The sequence below is a fragment of the Eucyclogobius newberryi genome, unplaced genomic scaffold, assembly GCF_026437365.1.
Source record: "Eucyclogobius newberryi isolate DKJ021-1_F unplaced genomic scaffold, fEucNew1.0.hap1 SCAF_17, whole genome shotgun sequence".
NCBI classification, from domain to species: domain Eukaryota; kingdom Metazoa; phylum Chordata; class Actinopteri; order Gobiiformes; family Gobiidae; genus Eucyclogobius; species Eucyclogobius newberryi.
In genome coordinates, this window is record NW_027315801.1 from 24,042,745 (window position 1) to 24,070,470 (window position 27,726).

The following is a 27,726-nucleotide window of genomic DNA, read 5'->3' on the forward strand; positions in this document are numbered from 1 at the left end:
AAGACTTAATAAAGTTTATCAAACTGACTTGTTTGGTCACGGAATGATTCATTTTCTGAGAAGCTGTCAGTCTGGGACTACTTTCTGTCTGATCACTGTGAGCTCCACCTTCCATTAAACAGTTAGTTTATGACATTGAAGGTATTTTTGTACACAGTACTTTGTATTTAGTATTTTGTACGCAGTATAATAAGAGTTATTTTCAATGTCTTGCATTGATAACTATAATGATGTAGATAATGTAGAGAGGTGGGAGAAGGGCCTATATTCTAAGAATCCAAGAAAATTATATGGAATAAAAAAATATTTTTAAATTCAACTCTGACTTTTGGATGGTAGAAATGTGACTTGATAATGGGAAAATAAAATTGTATTTTTATTCCGTCCTCCCCTTTTATAAATGCCAAGGAAAATCCGTGAAACAACAAATTAAAAAACTCTCGCCTTTGACAGAATAAATTCACAGAACGAGTTTGCAGATGATTTATGGACTTAAAAACAGCAGAGAAAATTCTCAGAGCCACGTCAGAGCTACGTCAGGTAATGAAGGACTTTCTAACCAGGATTCCTTGAACTAGTGTGAATGAAGCTAAATGTTCCTCCATGTGTGTTTTTCATGAGGGAACAATGTTAGAACATGGATACAAGTTGAAATGAGTCAATTTTGCATAATTTGTGTCCACACACACATTTCACTAAGATAATGTTTTAAAAGAAGATCTCAGAACGCAAGTCCCATTGCAAACACGTGAATTAAAAACACCTTAATTAATGACATATAATGCCTTTAAAAGTGTGCAATAACTGGGTCTATCAACAGAAAATAAAAAATAAGTGAGAGATGAAACCCACCTGTTAAAGCAGCTGTGTGAGGGTGTACTTGTCGATTACCAAGGGGAGAAAGAGAAAGCACAATGGCTTTATGTATTTATGAGGAACAGAATAGTTGAGTGAAGGAGCGAGCAGAGGAGAAGTGAAGGAGGGAAAGAGGAGAAGTGATTTTTTTTGTGAGTGCTGGGATAAAATAAACAATGAGCTATTCTTCAATTGAAATATCAGATGAGTGTTTCTGACATGTTGCTTATGGTAAATGATAACCAAAGCTTTTTCAAACCACTACATTTTTGGGGGTTTTATATAATCTCATTCTCTATCTGTCCATCTCCTCCACTTCTCTGAGAGCTTGTGACATTGATACGCACTGCAGACAAGCTCTGGAGGATTGGCGCTAAATCACTAGAGAATCCCCCGCGGGCCCGAGCGGCTCGTGTGTATGGACTGCTAAATGACTGCGGATCCCAGGCGTCGGACAGCGGTCAGGCTAAAGCGTCCACAAAATAATGACGGAACACCGTGGGGAGCTTCCTCATTTGCTGTCAAAGATACAAAGGCATTTAAAGAATAGTCGCCGTGGAGAGGATACGGCGGTTTGTCCACTGACCCGCTGAGTTACTGATCAAAAACGCTTCTGTACTGGCTTGTGTCTAGGACCGGGCAAAATGTGAAGCTCAATTCTCTTCCAATTATCTCGTCTTTCACTCATTCCAAAGAATCAGACAAACAACACAAGTCGCTTTATGTCCTCGGAGGCCTTCCCTGATCCTCTCTGTACTCAGCTTTGATTAACTTAACACAAAACTCACCTTCACCCACAGGAGTCGGAGGGAATTGACACACGGTAAAGAAGAAAAGCAAAGGAGGAGGAAGAGTTTGTTTTGTGGTTGCTAGGATTAAAAGAGCGGCAGTAGCTCAGTGGTAGAGTGCTCGTCTTCTGATCCAAAGGTCGGCGGTTCGTCAGAGCGGTCAGATCCACTGGCCCGCAGGTTGGCGGTGTGATCGCAGCTGCCTCATGTGAATACTGCCGTTGTGTCCTTGGGCAAGACACTTAACCCAACTCGCCCCCCAATGTCTGCGAACATCTGGGGTGTGAATGTGTGTGTGAATGGGTGACTGGTTCCTTGATGTAAAGCGCTTTGAGTACCTTGACGGTAGAAAAGCGCTATATAAATGTGACCATTTAAAAGAGAAAAGTTTGTTTATGAGCTAAACTTTGTGGTGACACACGCTGCCAAGACAACCAAGGAGAATGAAACAAAAAATTAAATGTTTCATCAAGAATTAAAAAAAAGAAGCACATAAATGTTGCCTAAATTAACTTTATTCGTCTTGTTCAATCAATTATCACAACTGTGTCAGGACAGGAAAGGAAGCCATGATCGACCCTCTTATAGATCGATAAGATGAGACCTTCAGCACAGTCCTTGGTAAAGCTGCATCTCAGAATCAGAAAAGCCTTATTGCCATTGTCAATGAACAGAATTCACAAACAGGAATTGCTTTGGTGATTCGGTGCAACATAAAACAATGAACAATGATAAAACAACCTACATAAAATCAAAAAGAACAAAAAGAATCTAACCATTGTAATAGTAGTCAACTAGTTAGTTAACTAGTCAAATTCATATTTCAAGACTTGTTATCATTATTAACTAAATAAAGGCTTAAATAGGCTTCTAGATTTATTCTTTTATGCCATTTTGATTTAATATTACTGCAGTCATTGTTATAAAAAAGGTCTGTTTTATAGACTGAATTGTCAAGATAAGGATTAAAATGATCAAAATATATATATATATATATATATATATATATATATATATATATTTGGTTGTTTTACCTGTTATAATAGTCCCAACAATAGGATCATGGCCAAACATGATCCTATGGAGCATACTACCACTATGTGTCATGTCTCTGGGTCCCATTCTGAGAGTAAATACACCTCTCCTGCACAATCAGGGTCTCAGGTCTCTCTTTACAACTATCAGGCTGCTCAAAGTATTTCTACAACATCTTTGCATCCATTTTAGATATTCTAATATTCTAAGATGAAGCATGTCAAATCTTTATCCATGGTCCTTGGTACAACTGCACAGGGCACTGCAAATTCCCCAATAAAGTTCAAAATTGATTGATAAATTATTTTTGGATGGGTGGGCATGACATTACAAAGAGAGATATGGAGTTATTGAAATGTGTGACAATATAATCAATATCTTTACTTTACAGCAAAGCCTCTATAATCTGTATGAATTAAAAATTAAATAGATAAAAAAAATGTCTCCTTCAAATATAGTCTACCCATTTTTTTTCTGCCAATAACACAGAGGCTCTGGTGGGAAGAGAAAAAAGCAAGTCGTCAGCAGTAACCAAACTAACTCTGACAGCTTTTAAAGACACAAAACGGGGGCCAAAACTTTGTAAACTTTCAAATTGATAGGGGTGAAAGTCAGAGAGCTGCCTCAGGGCTAATCAGGAGCAGAAGACCTTGATGTGGAGGTTACGGCGCTCTACACATGCACTGCCGCGGCCCAACACAAATTGTGTGTGATGTGCCTGGCTGTTTTAAAGGCAGGGTTCAAAGAGTCTGGCTTTCACCGCTCGTTATCTCACACCGGCTAATGCTAGGAAAAGGCTGGACGCGCACACACGCGGGGCCATTCAGCGCTTATGGGAAACGAGACACGGCGACGAGTTACAAAGACGCAAATGTCATTAAAAATACACACACGTAGCGTCAGAGCCACATTAGAGGGAAGGAATCAAGTCGCCGTGAGCTGATTATCACACGGCGGCGTTTACTGTATGCGGTGGGATGCGGCTGTGCCCCTGAGCGAAGCGGAGATGTGAGCGAACTGTTATGAAGAGCGGGGAAACGCGGCGCGGGTGCAAATACCGCCGCCGTGCTAACCTCCAGTGCAATGTCCTCTTGCAGCAGAACCCCGTCTTTCTGCGTTTGACTGGGGGTTTTTGAGCTTCCAGGACAGATGCTCGGGGGAAGTTGTAAATAATGTAGCAGAGAAGAGTTTGAGGGGAAAGGTTAGACTGTACAGTATAAATTGGGATGGACAGATTTGATTTGTGCAAAAAATATATAAAAGGCAGTTTCACGTTTTACACTAATGTATAAAGGAATTTGTGAAATATCTGTAGGTAAAGAAGTGGTTGTAGAGGATTTGGGGTCGAATAGCTAGATCTGTATTGTTTTGCAACGATAACTTGGTCGCCATGCAACCTTGGCTGAAAAATATACACCATCAAAAATACAAAGTTCAATACAGGTATTCATAGAGTTAAAGAGGCATTTAAGATAAGAAAGTAGCCATATGTTGCAAAAATGTGCTTAAAAGAGAATACCAAGAAAATGATATATAATTACAGAGAATTATGATCGTTTACCAAATGATGATAGTTTACCAAATGATGATAGTTTACCAAATCATGATAGTTTACCAAATCATGATAGTTTACCAAATCATGATAGTTTACCAAATCATGATAGTTTACCAAATCATGATAGTTTACCAAATCATGATAGTTTACCAAATCATGATAGTTTACCAAATGATGATAGTTTACCAAATCATGATAGTTTACCAAATCAAGCATTTAGAATTCCACAAGTTTTCACAAATCTTGATCCGTATACATTTCCAGTTCATTCCAGACTAACAGAGCAACATTCGTACAACTACTACCTTCCAAAACAGTTAGAGACTACATGACGGTAATGCAGAATAGTGTCGAATCAATTATTCATCGACCATTTCCCATAACGAGGTGTCACTTTTGAGTCGTTCTAAATCATTTTGCATTGGCAACTTCCAGATGAGGAGACAATACCAGATGAGACAGGCATTCTACAGCGCTGTGAGAAAACAAGCATCATTTCGACTGGTGCAGCAAAACAAGTCTGCTGGCGCCAGTCTTGGAGAGAGAAGTCGGATTTCACACTTTTACGTCAGACTCTGAAAATGACTTCTAATGACAAGATGTTTTTTAATGTAAAACTTAAAGTGACGGCGCTCCGAATCCTATCAATCTGATTTGTGGCTTTGTTCGTACCTACCGGAGAACAATTCTGACAGCGTGGAGGGGGAAAAAAAAATCTATTTCTTTCTTTTACATCAGACATGGAGCAGCGCTGGAAATAAAAACATCTATCTCTCTCGGCAGGAAACTTCAAACTCGGAACGCATTGTTAGCCACAAACGTCCATAAATCATTGACTTTTTGAGCTTTCACATGACATTACTTTAGAATGTCACTCTTATAATTAGCATTTGTAGCAATTTGCCTTAAAAGCATTTCGGACAGAACAAAAAAAAAAAACGTAACACAGATCTCTGAATGCATTTTGCAGTCTTTTGTACCTTTTTGGCAGCTTGGATACACTTCATGTATTCTTTGGCCAGGTCTGAGCACCGGAGCGTCTGGTCTTTGTTGTCACGGTAGCAAGAGTGGATCTGAGCTTGAAGACCGGTGCAAACGGCTTCTGTGTTACGAGCCCTGAAGAGAGAAAACAGAGACATTAGCCAGTCTTAAATGCAACTTTTCAGAAGGATTCCATCAGTGAAGGCACACGATTGCAACATCTAAATCATAAATAAAGCGTTACATACATTTTTCACGTTTTACAATTATTAGGTAGCGTTTATAGGAAAGCGTTTCAATCAATTCTGCTGAATGTCTCCCCAGTCTTAAGCCTTATTTGATAGTTGTTCTTGCTGATAAAACTCTTTAAGAAATTACAGTGATGGTGTATAGAAGTTATATTATTTGGTACGCAATCTGCTTGTCTCCATGGAAATGTTTTTTGTAGGACGCCTCGCTGTATGGTATTAAATATCTATCGTCATGGAGACAAACAGGTAGTGCCAGTAAACCAAATTACAGGTCTGGCCAGGGTTTCATTCATCAAATCTAACATGGTATTCTTACTAAGAGTGTATGTGCGGACTCGGGTCGTCAAATGTATTTAAAATCTACTAATCAAGACAAAAACTAGCATTGACATACTCATACTCATTTGAGCAAGTTAGGATACTAAACGAAACACTTAAACGGGACACAATTCTTACTTTTTTGAACAGTTTTAGAATATCGTGAGCTTCAGCAGAACTAGACCAAAATGTTTAATAATTTAGTGTTGAAAAAGTCAGTTGATTGTCCAAAAGATTTACCTAAAAAAGCACTTTTAATCATCATTGTGGTATCAAAATCCGCATTGAGAATAGAGTATATTCCTCAGTATCATAATGGAGTTATAGTATTGTGACAACACTAGTGCGGACAGAACAGAACATTCCACTAACTTCAAACGGGCTCACTTCTTGTCTCTCTGAGCTCAGACAGCCTTTTCCTCATCTCTGAAAACCTCGACACCCGGAGTTTTTGGAGCAGACTGCGCATTACCACCTGAAGGTTTCTTTTTATAGATCAAAAATGTCATATGAAAGTCAAATACATAACATTTTTGTATATAATGTTTGTGTTTATAATTAAGACCCCTGATGTGTTTTTTTTTCTTTTCATTTTCCAAGGTATTTTAAAACACTAAGTTAAAGTCAGATCTGTGCAACCCTGAACACAATAAGGCTTTTTTACTTTTTTGAAAAATTGTTTTTGTGGTTGTGAAGCACTTAGCATTACGTATGAATGGTGCTATACAAATAAATCGTGATTGATTGATAAGAATCCATGTTTTTCATAGTATTTTTAAGCAGTAAAAGCACTTGTAAGTGAATAAATGCAATACTGTGGAAAGTTATGCAGTGCACCTTTAAGAACCGCTTCCACCATGTCACAATCATTGAGGGAAATAAACGTGAGAACAGAATCTTGCGCTTAAAAGAGACTTAATTTGAACTGTGATTAAAAACAACATTGGAAGTTGCAGGGCACCTAATGAACAACAGTTTAAGGCAAAACTGATACTGTGGAAGACTTCAGGCTGCAGCTTTTGTTCAGCGGCGTGAACAACAAACCCAGACAATAACGAGAGAATCTGTTTTTAGAGAAAGACTTGATTGAATGAGGCAAGGCAAAGATGAAAAAACAATTAACATTACTGCAACCTGTTTAACAACCCACACAGAACAGAACACTTTGTTGCAATTAACGCTAAATGCCTTTTAATTGAGTGGGTGGGCTCGTAGTGATCAGACCAGCAGAAACGTGCGCTGGGAGGGAGTAACTAGTGGGCTTGATTTCAAATGTGGGTAGAGCGCTAATTGGGTTCTGTCTGTGTGATTGTTAACTATGACAGGTCCGGAGCATTGCTGCAGATGCTGATTGACAGAGGTGAGGTGATTGCACCCACGTCGGTGAGGGAATGTGATTGCACTCGCACACAACTCAATGTAAGCCGTCATGTCTTGAACTACTGTATTTCAAACTTTAATTTGTCAATCTTAGAAAGCACGTACATGTTAAGCATTTATTATTACGGCTTAATATTCATACGCTGAAGGTATGGATTTAAAGGACATTTGAAACCCTTTTATGAATCGATGGATAATGATGCCACCCTCTTTTACACAGTGTCACGCCCTCATGACGTGCCATGAGTCTTTTAATAGTTTGATGGCGCAGTGAAGCGTGTGGTCTCTCTCAGCTCGCCGCTCGCCCAGTGGGTACGGACGCTTTTGTTTTTTTTCCTTTGCTGTGGTTCTCCGCTACACATCCTTTTACAATATCACCATACAGCCCAGCCATCCACACACAAAAATATCAGATAGATTTGATTAGATAAATGTCATTCTCCATAACTGCTGGCCATTTGATTGTCATTTTGAAATGTGAAATAAAAAAATTGGAAAACGACTTGAATCTGTGCATGGTTTGTTCTTTATTTTTTGGACCCAAATCCCCAAAAAAGTATTTCAGTTTAAACAAAATTACTATATAATATCTATACACACATATAAAATAAATATACAAACCAAAATTGACATTTTTTTTATTTCATTTTTGTGTCATTTTTTGCTTAAAATCACTTAATTGCTTAAAAATGTTTTCTCTTTTTTAGATTTTGTTTCAAAACGGAAAAAGTAAAGAACGAATCATGAACTAATTGAACCATTTATCGTTTTCCATTTAATGTTACTAAAACCAAAATCGGAAAACAACCCATTTCGTGTTATCTTATCTCAAAACAAAATATAAAATAGGGAGATATGCAGTTTGTTTTGCTTTTAAAACAGAAAATTTAAAACAGCAGCAGCCACCCGCCGGTTCATTCCAAGCGGAGAATGAAGCCGTGCTTTTCACAGGGTCCAGAGCAGTCATCAGACCCGCTGAGGCAGAGCTGAGGCAGAGCTGAGGCAGAGCTGAGGCTGAGGCAGAGCTGAGGCTGGGGCAGAGCTGAGGCTGGGGCAGAGCTGAGGCAGAGCTGAGGCAGAGCTGAGGCAGAGCTGAGGCTGGGGCAGAGCTGAGGCTGGGGCAGAGCTGAGGCTGGGGCAGAGCTGAGGCTGGGGCAGAGCTGAGGCAGAGCTGAGGCAGAGCTGAGGCTGAGGCAGAGCTGAGGCTGGGGCAGAGCTGAGGCTGGGGCAGAGCTGAGGCTTGGGCAGAGCTGAGGCAGAGCTGAGGCTGGGGCAGAGCTGAGGCAGAGCTGAGGCTGGGGCAGAGCTGAGGCTTGGGCAGAGCTGAGGCAGAGCTGAGGCTGGGGCAGAGCTGAGGCTGGGGCAGAGCTGAGGCAGAGCTGAGGCTGGGGCAGAGCTGAGGCAGAGCTGAGGCTGGGGCAGAGCTGGGGCAGAGCGGGGGCAGAGCTGAGGCAGAGCGGAGGCAGAGCTGGGGCAGAGCTGAGGCAGAGCAGGGGCAGAGCTGAGGCAGAGCTGGGGCAGAGCTGAGGCAGAGCTGGGGCAGAACTGAGGCAGAGCTGAGGCAGAGCGGGGGCAGAACTGAGGCAGAGCTGAGGCAGAGCAGGGGCAGAGCTGAGGCAGAGCTGGGGCAGAGCTGAGGCAGAGCTGGGGCAGAACTGAGGCAGAGCTGAGGCAGAGCGGGGGCAGAACTGAGGCAGAGCTGAGGCAGAGCGGGGGCAGAACTGAGGCAGAGCGGGGGCAGAGCTGAGGCAGAGCTGAGGCAGAGTGGGGCAGAGCTGAGGCAGAGTGGGGCAGAGCTGGGGCAGAGCTGAGGCAGAGCTGAGGCTGGGGCAGAGCTGAGGCTGGGGCAGAGCTGAGGCTGGGGCAGAGCTGAGGCAGAGCTGGGGCAGAGCTGAGGCAGAGCTGAGGCAGAGCTGGGGCAGAGCTGAGGCAGAGCGGGGGCAGAGCTGGGGCAGAGCGGGGCAGAGCGGGGGCTGATCACACTCAGCTTTGAGTGCTTGAGAGTCATTCATGCAGATAAGGCCTGAATATGAAATTAACATGAATATGAAATATGAAATAATGTGAAAACAAACTATTAACTTAGAAATGCTCAGATCCTCTTACATTATGTTTACAGGGCTTTTTATAGACTTCACTTATAATATTGTTAAAGGCGGTATGGACGATTTTTCGGCGATTTGAGAACGCAGGCGGAAGTGCGCATGCGCACTCCCCCGTGCGGACTGATACAACACACACGTGCGTTTGTTTATTAGCGCAATGGAGCGCATCGCTCGTCTCCCGTAGATTTCTGTCCACTTCTGCGTCAGCTCGAACTGTCTTTCTCCGTCTTCATTTTGCCCCGTACACTGAGGGAACTATATTATGATAGATCCATGCGCTTAGGCACGCAGAAACATGGGGACGAGCCTGACGCGGCTGCAGGTGAGCGATAGGTGCGTTTTATGATTGATACGTGGCAGGACAAATGATTTATCCACGCCACGAGGAAATATGATAAAAAATTTGCTGAAAAAAATCGTCCATTCCACCTTTAAGTAACATTTTATTAACTATAAACCTATCGCCCTAAGTTGTTATTCTACAGAGCACGCATTTGCCATCGCCTCCTGTCAAAGCAGTAAACCTGCGGGAAACACTGGTCTTAATATTACAATCTTTCAACTCAAGTCCACAAACAGCTTTGTAAAACTGCATTGGACGGCTAAACTGTGCGTTGTTTTCCACTGATTCATTTCTTCTCTCTATTAAAACCCATTCAGAGCCACAACTTTAATTGACGAGAAGATTCTGCTCTGGGCAGGTGGCCGAGCCGTTTGTGGCAGGATTTGGCCTTTCACTTTGATTCAGTGGAGGGCTAACGCCATAATTTCAATTACCCACACACATCAGTATCATGGGGCAGTTTATCTGAGCAGGAATGATGGCGGTTTAAAGAGAAATGAACAAAGAATAAAGCAGTCAGATAAAAGATGAGAAAATAAAGGGATGCAACCAGTGATGTTCTTTCAACTAATGGCAGCCTATCAGATCCCAATGGTCGAGCTCGGCTGCTTAATCCCACTCTCTCAACACACATAAAGAGGACTCCAAAGCCAAAGACAGTCAGTCTTTATCTGTGCTGCGTTTGAGGCTGAGGGAGATAAGAAATTCAGCTTTTAATTTGGAATAAATGGCCATCATCAGGGAAACAGTGGCGTTCCGATAGCGCTGCATAGGTTTATTAAAGGCGCTTGAAGCAGAAAATTGGTTGAGCAGTGGCGAAAGCTAAAGCTTCGTCCATGTGCTACAGTAAATTGAAGGTGAGGTCTTAAATCAACAGTATTAACTGAGGCGCTTACAGGAAATAAATAAAAAAGAAGTGGGATTCCAGAGAGCGAGTCCAATACAGACCAACGAATATTGTGGGGAATAAATGATGCTTGGCTGCGGCGGACATGTTTGTGAAAGGCATAAATAACTTCTGAAAATGGTTTAACTAGTTTTTGAAAAAGTTTTTGTTTTCTTTTTCCCATATTTAAAAACTGTCCTCTTTTGATAACTATTGCAACATAATGAATTTACCAAACTTTGAAGCAAACTGTGTTGTTAAAAGCTAACAAGTTACAGTTCTATTTTGTAACTGCGAAGGGACAAGAACCGCAGGAAGTGATAACAGTTCTTCATTCACCCGTTTTACACATTTTACTTTTTACTACATGTTCCCCTTTTCTCTGGGGACTCTTTGTGAATCAATAAACAGTTTGAGACAGATTATGTGTTGAACCGGCAACAGCATTTGAGCCAAGCCCAACAAGTAGCGCTAACGCCGAACCATGTTTAACTTTTGAAAGCCCAACTGTTTTTGGGGAAACATCTAGGTGCCACAAATAGCATAAACAGCAAGATTAGCAGTTAATTAATGGTGCTGCCCATCATTTTAAATCTCAGACAACACACAGGCCTCAGAATCGGGATTAAAAAACAAAAAAGGACAAATGAAAGAGGAATTAGCGGATGCAAAAAGGCACAAAACATGCCACAGTCTACAAAAGGCTCTGGCAAAACAGCAGCGCCGATAAGAAAGATGCTTTTATCACAGCTAAACCACGCTTCCCTCCAACTTCCGAAAAGATGGGATTGTAGCTTCCTTAATGGCTTTGGCTATACATATGAAGCATTGTTTGTCTATTTTATTCCACTACAAAGTCCTGGTATCTTTGGCTGACTAATTAGAAAATCCTGTTAACATCTAAGACAAAGTAGGAGGCGGCTGCAAAAATCCAATAATGTATAGAGTTTAAATTAATTGAGCACTTGTAAGCCCCACATTGTGCATATGTTCTATTAAGGCTTTGTGTCTCAAAAATGTGTCTTTGGCTGATTACAAAGACTGGTTTAGTGCACGAATAGAATGGCAGTGTATTGATTCTAATTTTTATTATCCGTGCTTTAAAATGTTTGTATAGGCTATTCTATACTGTCATAATCACAACTTAATTATACACTTCACAACAAAATATAGAAAGTGCAAAATACATAGAGCTTCATAAATTGCTGTGCATTTGCATGAAAAAATATAATAAAGTGGCACTCAATCAGGCCATTCATCAGTATTTATAGGAAACTCATTCGACTGCTAAGCCACAACTGCTGCATGTTATTCTATACAACACTTTAGTAACAAAGAGACAATGAGTTTAATGCAATTTCTTTCCATTTACCCAGAATCAGACTTCAGTGTAAACTTGAAGGGAGTTTGCATGGACCTGGTTCACGTGTGGTTTTAATGTGACATTCACAAGCCGTGTTAAAGGTCAGAAATTAAATTAAAACAGTGGTTACTGTGTTTATCCATCCACTTGAAGGTTGGTGGTATGAGGAACGCTTATGGTTGTTGTGTCCTTGGGCAAGACACTTCACCAGCCTTCTGTGTATGAATGTGGTGTGTGAGACAGTGACTGATGGTGTAGAAGACAGCCTATCGTCCGGGACAATCATTACAGAGTAAGGAGTGAATGACTAATGCGCATATTTAAGTTACTTTGAATTTCTTGAAAAGCACGATATAAGACTAAAGGCACATTTGTGTACACAGGTCTGTGTGCTCTTAATTTTATCTTAATTACCCTCTCTCCAGTTAAACTTTCAACAGTTTCTAACGTCAAGGCGGCGTTCTGTTAAATTCCACCAGAGGGCGCTAAAGGTATGTTAGAGAACTTTTTACAACGGAAGAAAAAAGGGAAACAGAGGCGCACACAAAAGCTTTTGGATAACTTTTTTAGGAAGTGCATTTGTTTTTCAGCTTGTTTGGTCACCTTTTAAAAGTTGAGCTTCCAGTGCATTCACTGTGTTCACTACAGTCCCCAATTCAATTCCATTACATTTATTTTTGTAACGCCCGAAATCACAAGAGCGGTTGCCAGTGTTCAGCTCATGTACAGCTCAGTTGCTATGCACAAGCTCTGAGGAGATGGACCAAATGTGAGTATCTGTACGTGCACATAAATGAGCCTTAATGCATTATCATTATTGAGTAAAAACAGTAGATATACATATGTACTCACTATTTTTTATTTTATTTTTATTTTATCTTTATTTATTTTTCCCCTCCATTCCTTATTAGGAAATGAGAGGTTTTGTCTATAGGAGTTTTTGTTTATAAGAGTTCTTCTATTAAGAGTGTTTGATAAACTTCCTATATGTTATCTGTCCTTTTCCTCTGTATCAACCTGCGTTGCAACAATGAAATTTCCCCATGTGTGGATGATAAAGGATTATCTCATCTTATCTTATGTTTCTACAAATAATAATTCTGATCAAAGTGCAGAATTCCGATTAAGACACCAAAGAAACTTTTTATGATCTAAAAAATGAAGGTGGGTGAAGCAGGTTTGGCAGGACTGATGCTCTCCAGAGAAACCCTTCTCCTCAGAGACCCAGAGAGTGAAGTAAACAGGTCCATCCTTATCTATCCAGGCAGGAAATGGCTTTTGACATGTTAGAGGGCGCACATTCCCGGACTATTTTACCGCTTTGATTAATACTGGTGCGAGGGTGGAGGAGAAAGAAAAGGATAACAAGGGGGTAGGGGCCGAGCATGCGGAGAACACTGGAGAAACCGGAGTTAGCTCTTATCTGCCGCTTGTAGCTTGTATGCACCTGCGCCCTGACAGCTTTTCAATTGACTGAGGGCGCGCTTCCCCTTTCGCCCTTATCTTGTATCTCCACACTCATCTTCTCCCATCTCCTGGGCCTTATCGCGGCTGCAGCACTGGATCCAACCGGGACCCGAGGAGTGCTGCTACTCTCGCTCCACTATGTCGATCAAAAAAGCCAACACAGAGGCGCGCGCTACCGCAATCCCTTTGTTAGGAATTTAAAAGCCAACGTAGGTCCTTTGCAATTTGTGTAAGGACTAGAAATGATGTAACAGAAGAAGTGTAATTGCATGCAGAGGTCAAAATGAAATGATAATCTGGTAAGGGAGCGTCATCTCACTCTTGCAGGTAAAGAAAGTCAAATAAAACTCCATGACTGACTTAGGCATAATCACACAGAATTTTATGTTTAAATTACCGTATTTTCCGGACTATAAGCCATAGTTTTGGCCGGGGTGCGACTTATACTTATACTTATATACTTATAATCCGGAGCGACTTATATGTGATATAATTTGTTATTTTCACACTTGTAACCGCATTTCATACTCCAGTGCAACTTATATACGTTTTTTTCTTCTCTATTATGCATTTTTTTGGCTGGTGCGACTTATACTCTGTATTTTTATTTTCTATTTTATTTTATTTTATTTCCCCCCCTCCATTCCCTATTAAGATAGGAGAGGAGTTTTGTTAATAAGATTTTTTTGTTTTGTTCATAAGAGTTCTATTAAGAGTGTGTTTTTTGAAACTTCCTATAATCTGTCCTTTCCTCCTGTTCTACTGCGTTGTAACAACAAAATTTCCCCTTGCGTGGATATTAAAGGTTTATCTTATCTTATCTTACTCCAGTGCAACTTACAGTCCAGAAAATACGGTATCAAGACAAATCACAATTTCACAATAATTCACAATGATCGATGAATCTTATTCTTGACACCTTTACACGTTAGTTTTTTAACCTTGCTGGGCTCATCTTGTTCTTGTAATAAACATTGTAAACGCGTGCTGCACGGTGGTCGAGTGGTTAAGTCATAGAGCACATATGCCAGAGTTCGAATCCAGACAATTTACTGCACGTCCTCCCTTCTCTCTCAATCCCCATTTCACGCTTACCTTTCTTGTCTAATAAAGCCTTCGGGCAAAAAATAAATAAATAAAAGAAATTGTAAACTCTCTTCCACTTCCTGCTTCAATATTCTGTCAATAAAACATACTCACTATGTAAAATCTAACTGTAATAGACATGTGGCTTTTAGAGGGGAGATGCTGGATAAAACTATAAATAAAAGTCATTACTGTTGATCCTGTGTGGCTATCCATATATATTTATAGTTTTTGGCATCAGGCGTTGGAAAATGTGACACTAAATGTATAGGCCACGCATTGAGTTGGTCTTTTTCCTAAATCAGCGCTCCAGTGGCCGGTAAGTCTCCAGTAAAATTTTGGCTTGTCAGTGCTCCCAGCGTTACCAGCCAGTGATCTAGGATCCTTTGACACGGGCAGAAAAGATCTGACAAAGGCGGGCTATTAGAGCTACTTCCAGCACCAGTGTAGCAGACAGCTGGCCTTGTTAAAATGCCTCAGAAAGTGATGTGAGCAGTTTGACGTGGGGCTGCCTCCGGTGTCTCCAAACTGCTGCCGGTTTATTACTTTTAGGTCCTTCTGTGGCAGGAAAAGTGCATCAGATCTGAACGGCAACCACAACACAGGATTCAGTGGTTGATAATGCGCCGCAAAAATGTCCCGGCTCTCACGTCAATTCATTTTTGTGTGACAAAGCCGTGATTGAATCTTTGTTATCTAGTGGTCAGCAGAACATTCTCTTGGAAGATTTTGGTTGTTGTTGGAAAACTGTGGTATTTTAACAGAAAAGTGATGCCTGCAATTCCGTCATAGCCAATTTTAATGAAAACAAATCCAAACAGAGACATAGTTCTGGTAATAGAGTTCCTAAATATGGGGGAACTATTTTGGAAATATGTGCGCATATCAAACTACAATTAGATTCACATTATTTTTGTAAAAGATTCAGATTCAGAGTTGTACTACATCTTTACATACATTAACATTATGGCAAGGCAGAAATATGAACAACTACCACAAGGATCTCACATATCACATACTTTGTAGAGGTTTAAATTGTTAGCTGCAATTGCAATTTGCTTTAGTTTCATGTGTGTCCCCGGCCAGCAGAAAATGGCATCATGCAGATATGTCACAAATTGTATATTTTCAACCTCAAATATGACATTGTTATTACTTATTCAATGATTCCTACTACAATCAAGTTTGACAAGCAAGAGATTTACAAGTGATTTCTAGATGGTTAGTGAAGTTTTATCTATGACACGACATTGTTAAAAAAGCTGATATTTATAAGAAAACTTGGTGCTGAATCACATCCCATTGACTGTGACATTTGCGGCTGCTGTAGGATGTAATCGTCGTGTTTCCATCCTCCATCACTGTACACTACACTTAGCAGTGAAAGAATGGCTGAGTGCCCTGTGCTCTCTGCTCGGTCCAACCTCAGGGCGCCAGCGTCAAAGCCCTTTTTGCTCTGAGGATTAAACTGGATTAACACATCCCATACACACCTTATTGTACAGTAGCTTTGTTCTGCCGCCGTGCACCAGGGAAAACTTCAACAAAGTTTACAAGGCAAAGTTAGACTGGCGTCGTCTGTGGAACTACTGCACACTTTTCCATATGAAAATGAATGTTTTTAAAGAGTTTGGATGACTCTAACCTGTATGTGATCTAAAGGAAACTTTTTTTGAAAAACATATTGCTCTGGCTGATATTAAATGCTGAAAACAACTGGAGCAAAAGTGAAGTAAGTTCTAAGGTCGGCATACTGATTTAGAAACATCCTTGTTCAGGCACCATCATGTGATATAATGCACGAAAACAATAACCTTCTGCTTTTGACTGAGCAGACAAAGGCTCTATTCCAATTTTGAAACATCAGAGATCTATCACAACCATGTCACATTGTACAAGACAAATTTAGACAGGTTTTGTCTGTCAAAGGAAATTCAGTTTCAAAAGACAATTTCAATTTCAATCTTTCAGTGCAGATAAATAAATATTCTGTACAAACACAGTTGAACTAAATGTACCATTTATTATTAGGCCAACCAATATCATGCAATTGACAGCAAAAAGCAGTTTCCCTTTGAAAAATATATACTGTACTGCATATAATATAGCGCAATATACACAATAATCTTTAATGATTTGTCTTGGGATTTGCTCACATTACTTATACAGACTGGACTATTTGTTTAATGACCATCCAGTCTCCACATGCAAAAGTAAGAAAGTGTTTGTTTTTCAGATAACTTCACTCACCATGTCACAGCACAAGCCTCATTACCGCCTCAACACCAAATTTACCATCTTGCTCGGGTCTCTGCTGTGAATTGTCGAGCTGGTGTTTTACAGACTGCAGCACCAATAATTAGCTACCTTTTCCCCGGCTGTGGCTCATTACGAGTCGACAGTGAGCGGCCGAGATTGGGAAAATGGGTATTGTTAAAGTCTGCTTAATTAAAGGAGCCAATTAAAACACTTATCACATTAGTGCGGTCGGCTCTGGAGGATATTTGCATGTTAACCGGTTAAAAATGAGGAAAGATGACTATCTGTGGTGCCTTATTAGTTTGTGTGTGACTCAGGGCTGCACCCTGAGGGTTACAGCGAGAAATGTGTGAGCGTCCTCACCTCACATGTTCTTCGGTCTGGGAGGCAGCTTGGTTGAACTCATCTTTGCTCTGCTCGTATTCTTCTTGATTCTGAAAACACATAATATTAGGATGCATGGTTATTAATGGTTTACCAGTGTTTATTTAAGGAAAAAGGTGTTTATAAATGCTAAAAAATATTCTACTAGTAGGAGTAACTTTCACTTGCAAAAAATTATACATTTTAGAACCTCCCTCTAAGCACCACGCAGAAAATATGCTCTGCGCACAAAATAAAAATACAACCTGAATTGAAAATAAATTAAACACATAAAAAGGTATACAATGGGATTCGGTGAGTGGACTGGCATACGGGGATTTTCCCAGTGGCCCGATGGGTAAATGGGCCGGTCTGGGCCGAGCTGTAGAGGAGGCTAGCGGCACCGCTGGACCTCGACGGCCCCTGCCTCAGCTTAGGATTGCGTGGCCCCGGAGAACAGAGCCGAGCGGCCGCTGCAGAGTGGTGATATGGGGCAGTGCGTGCGGTGTATGCATGTGTGTGAAAGCATGTGACCACTCACTGTAATAGAGGACCGAGCGAGCAGGTGGAGAAAAGAGGAGGAGAGCTCTGCCTCAGGTGGATGAAGCCTATTATCACAGGACACTTTGATCATGCGAGTAGAACAACCCTGGTGAAACTTTATGAATGAGGCTCAGCATGAGGCGAGAGGCGTGACCACAGCGAGCTTTTTGGTGTTATACATTTCTCCCTCTGAACAGTTTCAGTGGATATTAGTTCAGTTCAGTTTATTTTTTTAAAGACCGTCCCGTGCAGGTCTCAAGCTCAGAGCTGTCTAAACATGGGCCATTCACGGACCGTCTCATTGCAGTAATATGATCGGTAAAGGCCTCAAATACTAGGCCCATTTGAAGCTGTACTCTGCATTGTGTGTGTTAAAGTTGGTTTAAAGCAGTGGTTTTCAAATGGTGGGTGAGGGTCCACAAATAAAATGGCTTCAATACGGACAACAGACTGTGACATGGATACGGGCAATGCAAAGACTTTGTGTTTTCAAGTGGATATAAGGGCAACACTGGACCTTCAGTTCTTCTTGGTCTGTAATCTGATACACTGTGCTTTGTTTGGATCAATGTAGGCTTATATTAAAACATGATTCTGCTCAGTTGCCCACTCTTGCTGTGTATTCATTGACTAATTGACGAGATTAATTTAAAGCCGAGGCAAAACTGCCTTCTTCTCAAGACTCAAGCAGAGTCTGATTGCAGAACACTGCAGAAGAGTTCTTAAAAGGCAGAAGGTGTGTGTTAGGTTTGGGCACTTTTCCTTCCTATTGGTGATAATAATATTCTGTCTGTTCAGTTTTTGTCTAATCTGTTTAGTTTTTTTTAGATTGGCTCCCGGTCGCGGGTGCGCGCCCGGCAGCCTTTAAAATGGAGACCGGATGGGCTCAGCGCTCTCTCTCAGCTCGGCTCCGCCCATCCCGCTACGGTCCCTCTTCGTTGACGCACTCGACTTGCCTGCTCCCAGCTGGCTCTCCTAGCAGTAGCATTAGCCTCTTTGTTTGGCCTGGTGGGACCGGTAGTCCCATTTTCGCTTTTGTTTGGGGCTAGATAGGGGGTTTGGTGTGTCTTATTTTTGTGCTTTAGTTAGAGGTGTCGGCACCGGCTTCGACGGCCCTATACGGGGCTGGCCCGGTGTCGCTCCTATTTTATTTCTGTTTGGCTGGCCCACCAGGTCCACCTTTCTTTTTATAACTTTGGGGTGATTTTTAGGGCACGGGGGTTCGAAAACCTAATAAACTTGTGTAAAATTGTCTTCGTCTCCGTGTCCGTTTTAAATATGTTTAGACCTCTCTTCGGGGTCATAACAGTGTGGAAACAGGAAATAGTTAAAAACATAATTAAACAGTTAAATTAAGCCGGGCATGTGCACGAATCTTTGTTAGAATGAAAACTGTAAATGCGGTTACTATTTTGCGTTTTTAGTGATAGTAATGGAATATTGCGGTTACCACGACATCCCTACTCATCCCTACTGCAGTCATAACAGGATTTTAATTCGGTCTAAGTCCAAGTGTCCAAGTAAGACAGCCTGTTGGTAATGAGCCGCATTACTCATACATTTTGAACACATTTTCTGACTTTGCAGCTTGCCCAGTGCAAGAAAAAAACAATAAAAAGAGAACAAAACAAAAAAGCAAGCAGGCAATGGTATTATGATAAAACACGCAACTAATCCCCAACAACTGCAGCCTCTCCTCTACTGATCCTCAGAGCTTAGGCCTCCCAGCATTCACATATTTAACCAGCAAACTGCACCAGCTGGGAAGGAGAGCAAGTGAACGCAAGATGCCAAGAGGAAAGCAAGAAGAAGAGAGAATATAGCTGCATGGGTGTTAAGAGTATTCCCATTGAACTAAAACAGAATACAGGATAGTAAACAAAAATGTGCAGGAATATTACAGCTAAAACTGATTGGCTCATCATAGGGTGTAATCATTGAGGATCTAGAGTGGTACTACATACAAAAGCTAACTACAAACTATTATCACTGGAACCTGAAACTGTGATTTGTTCTGATGTTTCTTGTTGTGTAGCTGCCTCTTGGCTGTATAATATAGGGGAGCAAAACTGGAAAAACAGATTATTTTTTTGGTTGATGCATTTAATTCATCCCAACTTTCAGAATTCTATCTTTGCTTTCTTTTTCAATTTGGGAAACTCATTTCGACCTGCTGACTGGTTGCCATTCTGCTGCCAGCTCACAATAGCCAAACGAGTGATTCAGTCCGTTTGTGGGGCTTTTACTGGGACTATTAGGCCACCTGCTGCCTCCTAATTGCTAGCAGCCCCATTCATACCTGCTTTATACCTGCTCATCATGTGCACTCTCCCTTTTAACAATATGCTCCAGTGATTCCCAAGCTTTCTCTTTGTTTGATGTTTCGCTTTTATCACAATGAAACAGTAAAAAGGACAAAAACTGGGTAATTTGCAGAAAGGGTGTTACAAACTAAAATCAAAGGCACTTATATGTCAAAGCCATATGAAGGTTGTATCAATTAGTCAATGGAAAGGACCTCAAGGACACGGGAAATGCTCGTCAGCGCATTATTTTTGTTATTTTGGAGACATGCAATGAGCATTGTTTGGCATCTATATCATTGTTTACCATGAACTGGTCATATTTGAGAAATGGAAACTGTAAAACAAGTATTCCTGATCAAAGATTCAGAAGGATATAAAATGCAGGGAGAAGAAAACTCCACAAAGAAATGCCCCATCTGATGACAAGGACCAGGACCTTCTTGCCGTGACGCCAGCTTTTTAGCCACCATCTGTTAAAGATATATGTTTTTACTATGGAAAAACTCTTGATTTACTGTCATATTGAGTTTTCTTTGTCTCTATCAGCAAGAAGGATGCAAATATGTAATGAATCTGGACAACCCACATCAGCCAGTATCTACAAGTGTCTTCCCTGATTTTACCATTAGTCATCGTGAGCCTGATTTCTGCTTTCCTTCTAATGATAATGACATACATTCATATTCAGCCATACATCCAGATGTCTACATGATAACAGCAATGCCATGGTAGCTGCAACATTTGGCTTGATGGCACACTTTAAAGTAATTTGCTAGATTGATTAGCTCTGCGCTTCTCTTCAACCATTGACTAATTAAGCCAATTGCTGTTTTGTTGAAGGCAAATGGAGTGAATAGACTTCTAAGCGATGTGACTGGATCATGGCTTTGATGTGTGTGTAAAAGAGCCATCATAAACCCGCACACTTGATCTAACCTTTGGCTCTAAGCTGACAGTGGCAATGACATTCAGTGAGCCGAATTAAAGTTTTTCCCTGTGGTGAGTTTGATTGCCTGTGTGGGCTGTGTGTGCGCCTGAGCTTTGATATGACTGGTAACTAGTGTGGCGTAGGATGAGGAAGTTTAAATTGTTCAAAGTGATTCGCAATTAACGACAGCGATTGGAGTCGGCATACTCGAATTACCGGTAACTTAAAAGGAAACTCACAGAAATAAATTTAAAGTTGTAACTATGTTTGACTGCATTGTCTGTGTCAAATGAATAATACAATGATGGTAATATTTTAACAGTATCTGGTTTACAAGAACATGAATCATACTCGGCGATCATACGATTATTCTGAATGATGAATCTAATGATTATTCTTTTGATTAATTGATTGCAAAAGGTCTGTAAATATGAATTTGTAACTACATTTGTCACAGATGAAGCTAAATGTTTGATTGAGGCTATCCTGATGGAGTAGACTTACAAACAAAATAGGTTTAATCGTCAGAAACACTAAATTGACACCAATGCTTTGAATTAATTTGTACAACAACGTGCATTTTTTGTACCGTGGAACTTGAGTCATTCCAATGCAGGTGATTGGTTGTATGTCAACTCTCAGGCTCGAAAGTATGTGCTGGGAAATGTTCAGCCGCTTCCAAGGCTGAGAAGCTGAGAAAAGCAATCGAATCGAATCAGTCGTGACTCACTCCAAACAACAATTTTGGGGGAAGATTCGGAAATCATGGCGAGTGTCGAAGGTGACTTTTTGGAACATTTTGTAAGTACATGATTTCTTTTTTTTATCCAGTTAAAATGAAGACTTTGCATTGTCTCTGCACTGAGCCACTGTCACAGAGATCAGTCTGAAGCAGGTGGTAACAGCTCACAAGAGATAATAATCCTTTCCCAGTGCTGAGGGCGGTTTGACACACCGTCAGCAGAGGCCCGACGTAGCACACCTCAAATATTTGAACAAAACTGCAGCTTTACCCAAATAATACCCCATCACTGCCTTTATTACCCACCAGACACAAAGCCACATACTCAGGATTGCACACGCACCACTTCTGCCGGTATATTCAAATTAAACCTATGGCTAACATGTGGTTCCACCATCTACTGTTGTGGAATAGATGGAGCATTAGCTTTCTCGTCTGTGCTGAATTGGAACTTTTTTGCCGGCTTGCATTTTTGTATGGAGATGCCTGCGCTCTGGGCCGTACGCAGTCAAAGTTGAACACTTTCATGCAGTTAAAAAGCTGTCTGCTCAATATGCAGCAGAGGCCTGGATCTGCTTATTAGTTTAGCTTGTTAACAATATCTCCACTGAGGCCATGGCCATCTGGAGATGAAGATAGGAGTTTAATAATAATTTAACGGTACAAACATTTTTAGAGTACATTGTAGTCCTTAACTGGAATGACTATTTAGAAGCAAGTGTTTCATTTTGGTGCAAATTGCAGCTACAAAAGTATAACGATTATAAAGTAAAGCAATTTTTTGTTCTTTTAAACCAATGTATCAATCTATTTCTTATACATGAAGAAATCCTTCATATTTGTCGACAGTAAGTTACAATAGACCCGGACTAACGAAATTGCTGACACAGGTTGGGAACACTGGGATAGAATGTTTAAATAGGTTCCAGACTTTTTCCCTTGAAGCTCCCCCTATATGAACTGGAAACGTCACATGATGAAAATGCCAATAAGTATTTATTCCAGACAAATAAACAGAAATTGTGATGTTTATGTTATGCACGTCGTTAGGACATAATGTATTTAAAGTTCTTGTAAAAATCATATGATGTAATTTCATGTTGTTCATTTTAAAGTACGGAAAGTTTATTTTGTTTGCAAGTTTAGCACTGACACATTGTTGTTGTTACTGTTGCGAGTTCATAACATAGTGCGTCTCGACTTCAAATTCAGTTGAAAAGATCCAAGTTTTCCAGCGAGCAATTTGAACTGCACATACAAGTAATGATCTCATTTTAGGCATTCAAACAGCCACAAACTGTGGGTTTATGTGGGTTTATTGTGCCATGTTCTGTGAAAACACACATCTATGCATACATTTACAGTTCTGCTGCCTCTGAATATACACTCTCAGCCCGTCTGTCTGTGGCTCCATCACGTGCCCACAAAGCGCGCTCTGCCGGCAAACATCCTAAGCTCCTCTGCAAACACAGCTTGTGGCAGCCGTATGCCGAGCTGCCAGTCTCCGCTCGCTCTGCAAACCCAGCCTGTTACTAATGAGACTAAGATCAACAGCACGGCATCTGACACCAGGGCCTTCATGTGTGAGCAATGTGGCCCCAAACTGCTCATCGAGGTAACAAATGTTTATCCACGCTGACTCAATCAAAACGGATATACTCAGGAGGTTACAAAAGTCTTCTTCTGTTGTTTGGACAGAACGACGCGGACTGAGAAGTAAAAAGATTATTTTTTTATAAAATCCATACCACCGGTACAAAGGCTGATCTCGTCTGATCTCAGAAGCAAAACTGTCTTGGGCCTAGTAAGTATTGGATGGGAGACGGCTGGGAATACCAGGTGCCATAGTGGGGCAACAGTGGTCCTTGGGTACTTCACCCACTGTAGGACTGTGCCCATGTGCCTATGGTAAGAATGAATGGTGTGTTTGTGAGAGCAAACGCTGGAGAATGAATAGTTACAATCAGCATGTTTACAACATCTCTGTTCATGCACTGCCCCCACCAAATATACAATATTCATTTGGTTTACCTTGATTGCTTTTCACCGTAACTGGATCATGTGATTCTTATTGTTATGTTGCCCAGTGTGGTTAAGGTGCAGGGTTCAGAATAAGCGGTATCGCGTCGCAAAATGCGACGCAATTTCTCTCAAATGCGATGCATTCGTCAGAAAAAAGTGTGTTTGTATCGCAGCTTTTGCGATACAAAAATGCGTGTTCAATTGTATAACCAAAGCGCCTAAAAGTACTGATCACTCGTCAATCGATCGTCAATAACGGCATGACACATGTAGGACGCTGTGTTGACATGACGAGTCCCGCTGCTGTCTCAGATCGCGAGTCTGAAAGTGGGAGGAGCCACTTGTGGTAAAGTTAGCAGATTCAGACTTCCAAGGGGTCAATAGCTCCTAAACGCAAAAGTCTTTGCAGATCATTCACACGCCAAAATACTCATATTTACACTGCCAAGTGACTACAACCTCGTTTTTAACAATCAGATGCGTATTTTGGGCGCAGCGAATCACACTGATCCGAATGTGCAGCCGGAGCCCAGACGAGACGTGTACTTAGGAACCGTCATCAAATAGCAAAACGAAAAATGGAATGGAACGTCAAATAGAGCGGTACAATTTTAATAACACATATAATACACCATGATGGACACCACAGCAACCTTTATTTTTCCATCAGAAGCTTAATACATATTTTTTGAATGTAATGGCAATTAATATGTAAATGAGACTCATCCGATTGATGATGATATGGAAGAAAGTTGTAAATAAGGCCATCTGACTTTGTGTTGATTAATTTGTTCAACAACTAATTAATTTTATTTGCAAGTTTTCTGTTTTATTTCTAAAAAAAAGTGTTTAAAAAGTGTTTGAAAGTTAATTTGTTAAGTTGTTTTTTTTTTAAATAGAATTTTAAAAATACATAATAATCGTGTTATATCGTGTTATATCAATGGAAAATATTGATTGTTAGTCACTTTCGTGTTTTGCTATGCAATTATCAAATTGCTATACAAATTTGGAAAAATTAACGGATTGTTTAGCAGCACTGCTATACAAGTGAAAATCCTTAATCTGAGCCCTGAGGTGGTTAAGGTGGTTAAGGTGGTTAAGGTGGTTAAGGTGGCAGCACACATGCTAGCCTCCATGTGCAGCCGGCCGCAGTGTTGCAAGTTTGAATCCCGGTTCTGACTATTTACTGTATTTTTACCCCCTCTCTCATCCCCTTTTCACGCTCAGCTGTCCTGTCTAATAAAAAAAAAAATTACAAAAAATTACAATAATAAAAAAGGAAATGCAACACTAAAACTATGGTAGATAGCACAAAGCCAATTCCAAACAGGCTAAACGATGACTTTGCAGGTTGTCCTCTGTAAATCCTGCTGCGTCCAACTCCCATTAGAGAGCCAGTATGCATTAGCCATGTTAAAGTGGGCATAACACACATGGGCGGCTTGTAAAGGTCTGTTCCATTTGGAAAAGCGAGGCAGTGCTTTCTCCGGAGAACCATGGTAAAAGGTCCGTCCTGCAGGAGCCCGTTGAGGCAGAGACTTAACCACTCGCTCCACACCTCCTGCACCTTTCCTCCTCACTAAATGTCAGACGCACACATGAAAGGAAATGAAAGGCTTCTAAGGACTCTCCAGAGAAGCTAGAGTCTCCTTTAATCCATGTCCTCATACAAACACTTACATCTGCTTTCTGCATTTACCTCTACACTTTATGCTATTCTATTATGTTGAATGTAATACTGTATAATACTTAACAGCCTTTGGTAAGACAAGGCTCTTTTGTCCAGACAAGACAAGACCATCAACAGAGCACGCATGTACAAAAATGTTATATAAGTGATGTTACATTAAGTTTGCGAGCTATAACCATATAAAACTTTTCGTAGAAAGATGCAGTCCAGACGACTTTGAATCCAGCCTGCGGGGGCTTTAGAGACAAGAGTCTCAAATGAGTGAGTTTGTGTTTTGTCCATACATACACTATAAGTCTGAATTCCATATGAAGCACCAGAACACCAGTAATAAATAACAAACTGAAACTGAAAAGAAGTTTAAGGTTTTGAGAAGGAAAAATATGCAAAAAGGGCAAACTAAGATGGCAAAGACAAAAATGTATGAGAAATGTTAAGGATTGAAAGCGTTCTTTGATATATATTTTTTCTTTTTTTACTTATGACGCGCTTGTTTAACCTAAACCGACTGGCGAAACAAGTTACTTATTCCATCCTGTATTAGACATTTCTGTAGGTGCATGTGTAACATACCCTCTTTTCAAGTTGTGCAATTTGCACTTTATAAAAAGCTTCCAAAGCTTTCAGCTGCGAGTCTTTCTTCTGAAGCTTCTGAGCCTGAAAAACAAACACAGATAAAACGGCATTAATGTTTATTCAAACCACAGGCTGTGAGCGTGCAAACATCTTCTGCAATTAGGACTTTTTATTTCATACAATTTGGAAGTTTGCTCCAGAAATAATATAGTAGTCTGATTCAAATGTTTAACTGAAGCGTATGTATAAATATTACAGTGGAGTTATCATAGGATTTGTCTCCTCTTTGAGCACAAACAGCTCCACACCCAGTCGAGATGAAACTAGCGCCGCTCTGATATAGACCTTGAGAAGAGGCAGTATCTTGGAAACAGACTTGGTTCGTCACGACGCGCAAAACAGCTCTGTAAAAATAGTGCGTATAGTATTAGTTATCGTTTCCTTTTGCCTCTGTTGTACCAAGTCATTTCTCATGTTGATTATTAACTATGCTTAAACTGACCTCAATATGAAATAAATAAACAACTAATTCTACACGGTAAATTCAATTTCAGTGTTAAACAAATAAACCTTTACATTTCTTAGATACTTTTCAGTCAAACCTGTGCAATGTGACCTGTACGCTTTCATCCACTTGTTTCAATCGGCTAGAAAGACTTATGACATTATTTTTGACAGTGAGAAGGACGGTAAATGAGAAATTAGTATTTAATGTGACACCGCTCCAGGAAGTCAGCAGGGTTTCATTTTGTTGTTTTTTGGCAGCAGTGGGAGCAGTAAGCTAAGGACAGACAGCGACGATTAGCTGAGGCAATAGGCTTCTCTGTGGCCTTCTCTGCAACAGCGTGCAATTGCTCCATTAAACAGCTTAAATAGAAAAATATACAGTTAAAATATACACTTTACTTAAATGTTATGATCAAAATCAATAGAAAAATACATTTTAGAAGATATCATATAAATGAAAAGCACGGCATCTCTGTCCATTCCCCCCCCCCCCCCCCCCCCCCCCCCCCCCCATCAAAATAGAAGCCTAAAATAAAAATGTGTTGGGCCAGATGTGAAATTGTTGTGTTGTTAAAGCGCGCTGCCAGTTTCAGAAGACATCTGAAACGCTACAAACAGCGTGTGACATGGCTCAAATTATACCTCTGGGAATCTGCCTCCGTCCATCCATCTACTTGGCCTGTGTGTACCAAAGAAAATTACACCACATGCCATCTCGACACAGAACCTCTGCCACGGATGGTATTGCATGCTCACAAATGAATGACAGAAAAGAATATCAGAGCGAGGAAAAAAGGAGGAAATACTTTTACGTCCATGAATCTTGAAACACTTTTTTTTTGTTCAAAATATAAAAATAGTGGTTTGTGGAGTCATTATTACACCTTTATTTCCAAAGTAAGGCATTCGCTCCTTACATTTGACCCACTGCCACTCGGGAAAACAGAAGGAGCAGTCGACGGATCCAGGTCTGATCCAGGATTTTTGTCAAGAATGTGAACGAGCAGTATTATTATTAGGCCCGAGCACCACAAGCTGGCGAGAGGCCTATTAATCTCGTAAGGCCGTGCGAAGCACGGCTGCGAAAGTGCGCACATAGTGCGCACGAAATCGAGCGCGAAGCGCTCGCCCACTTCCAAACACTCACTAACGCACGCCCCGTGCATACTAATTAGTAGTAGGAAAATGGAACATTACCGTTGTAAACGGGCGAAGCCCGTGCAAAAGTGCGCACTAAATGAGCACTTTAAATTTGCTCTTATTTCCACTTTACATATAAAGCACTCATTTGCCCTAAGTAGCTCACGAATACGTTCCCCATCTCTTGCATGTTCCGTGCATATAAGCATGTAATGCAAAAATGTAATATTATTA

The 27,726-nt window shown here is 40.8% G+C and overlaps 1 protein-coding gene across 2 annotated transcripts in view; it reads right to left on the reverse strand.

Annotated features, from left to right (window-relative positions):
• The window catches only part of chchd6a (coiled-coil-helix-coiled-coil-helix domain containing 6a), a 69,474-nt gene that overhangs the window by 15,801 nt on the left and 25,947 nt on the right, over positions 1 to 27,726 (reverse strand). For both annotated transcript variants that reach the window (XM_072449540.1, XM_072449541.1), the window contains 3 exons: positions 25,843 to 25,926; positions 17,036 to 17,106; positions 5,214 to 5,349 (listed from right to left, as the gene is read on the reverse strand). In XM_072449540.1, coding sequence (XP_072305641.1) covers positions 5,214 to 5,349; positions 17,036 to 17,106; positions 25,843 to 25,926 — 291 coding nt within the window. The remainder of the gene's footprint in view (positions 1 to 5,213; positions 5,350 to 17,035; positions 17,107 to 25,842; positions 25,927 to 27,726) is intronic.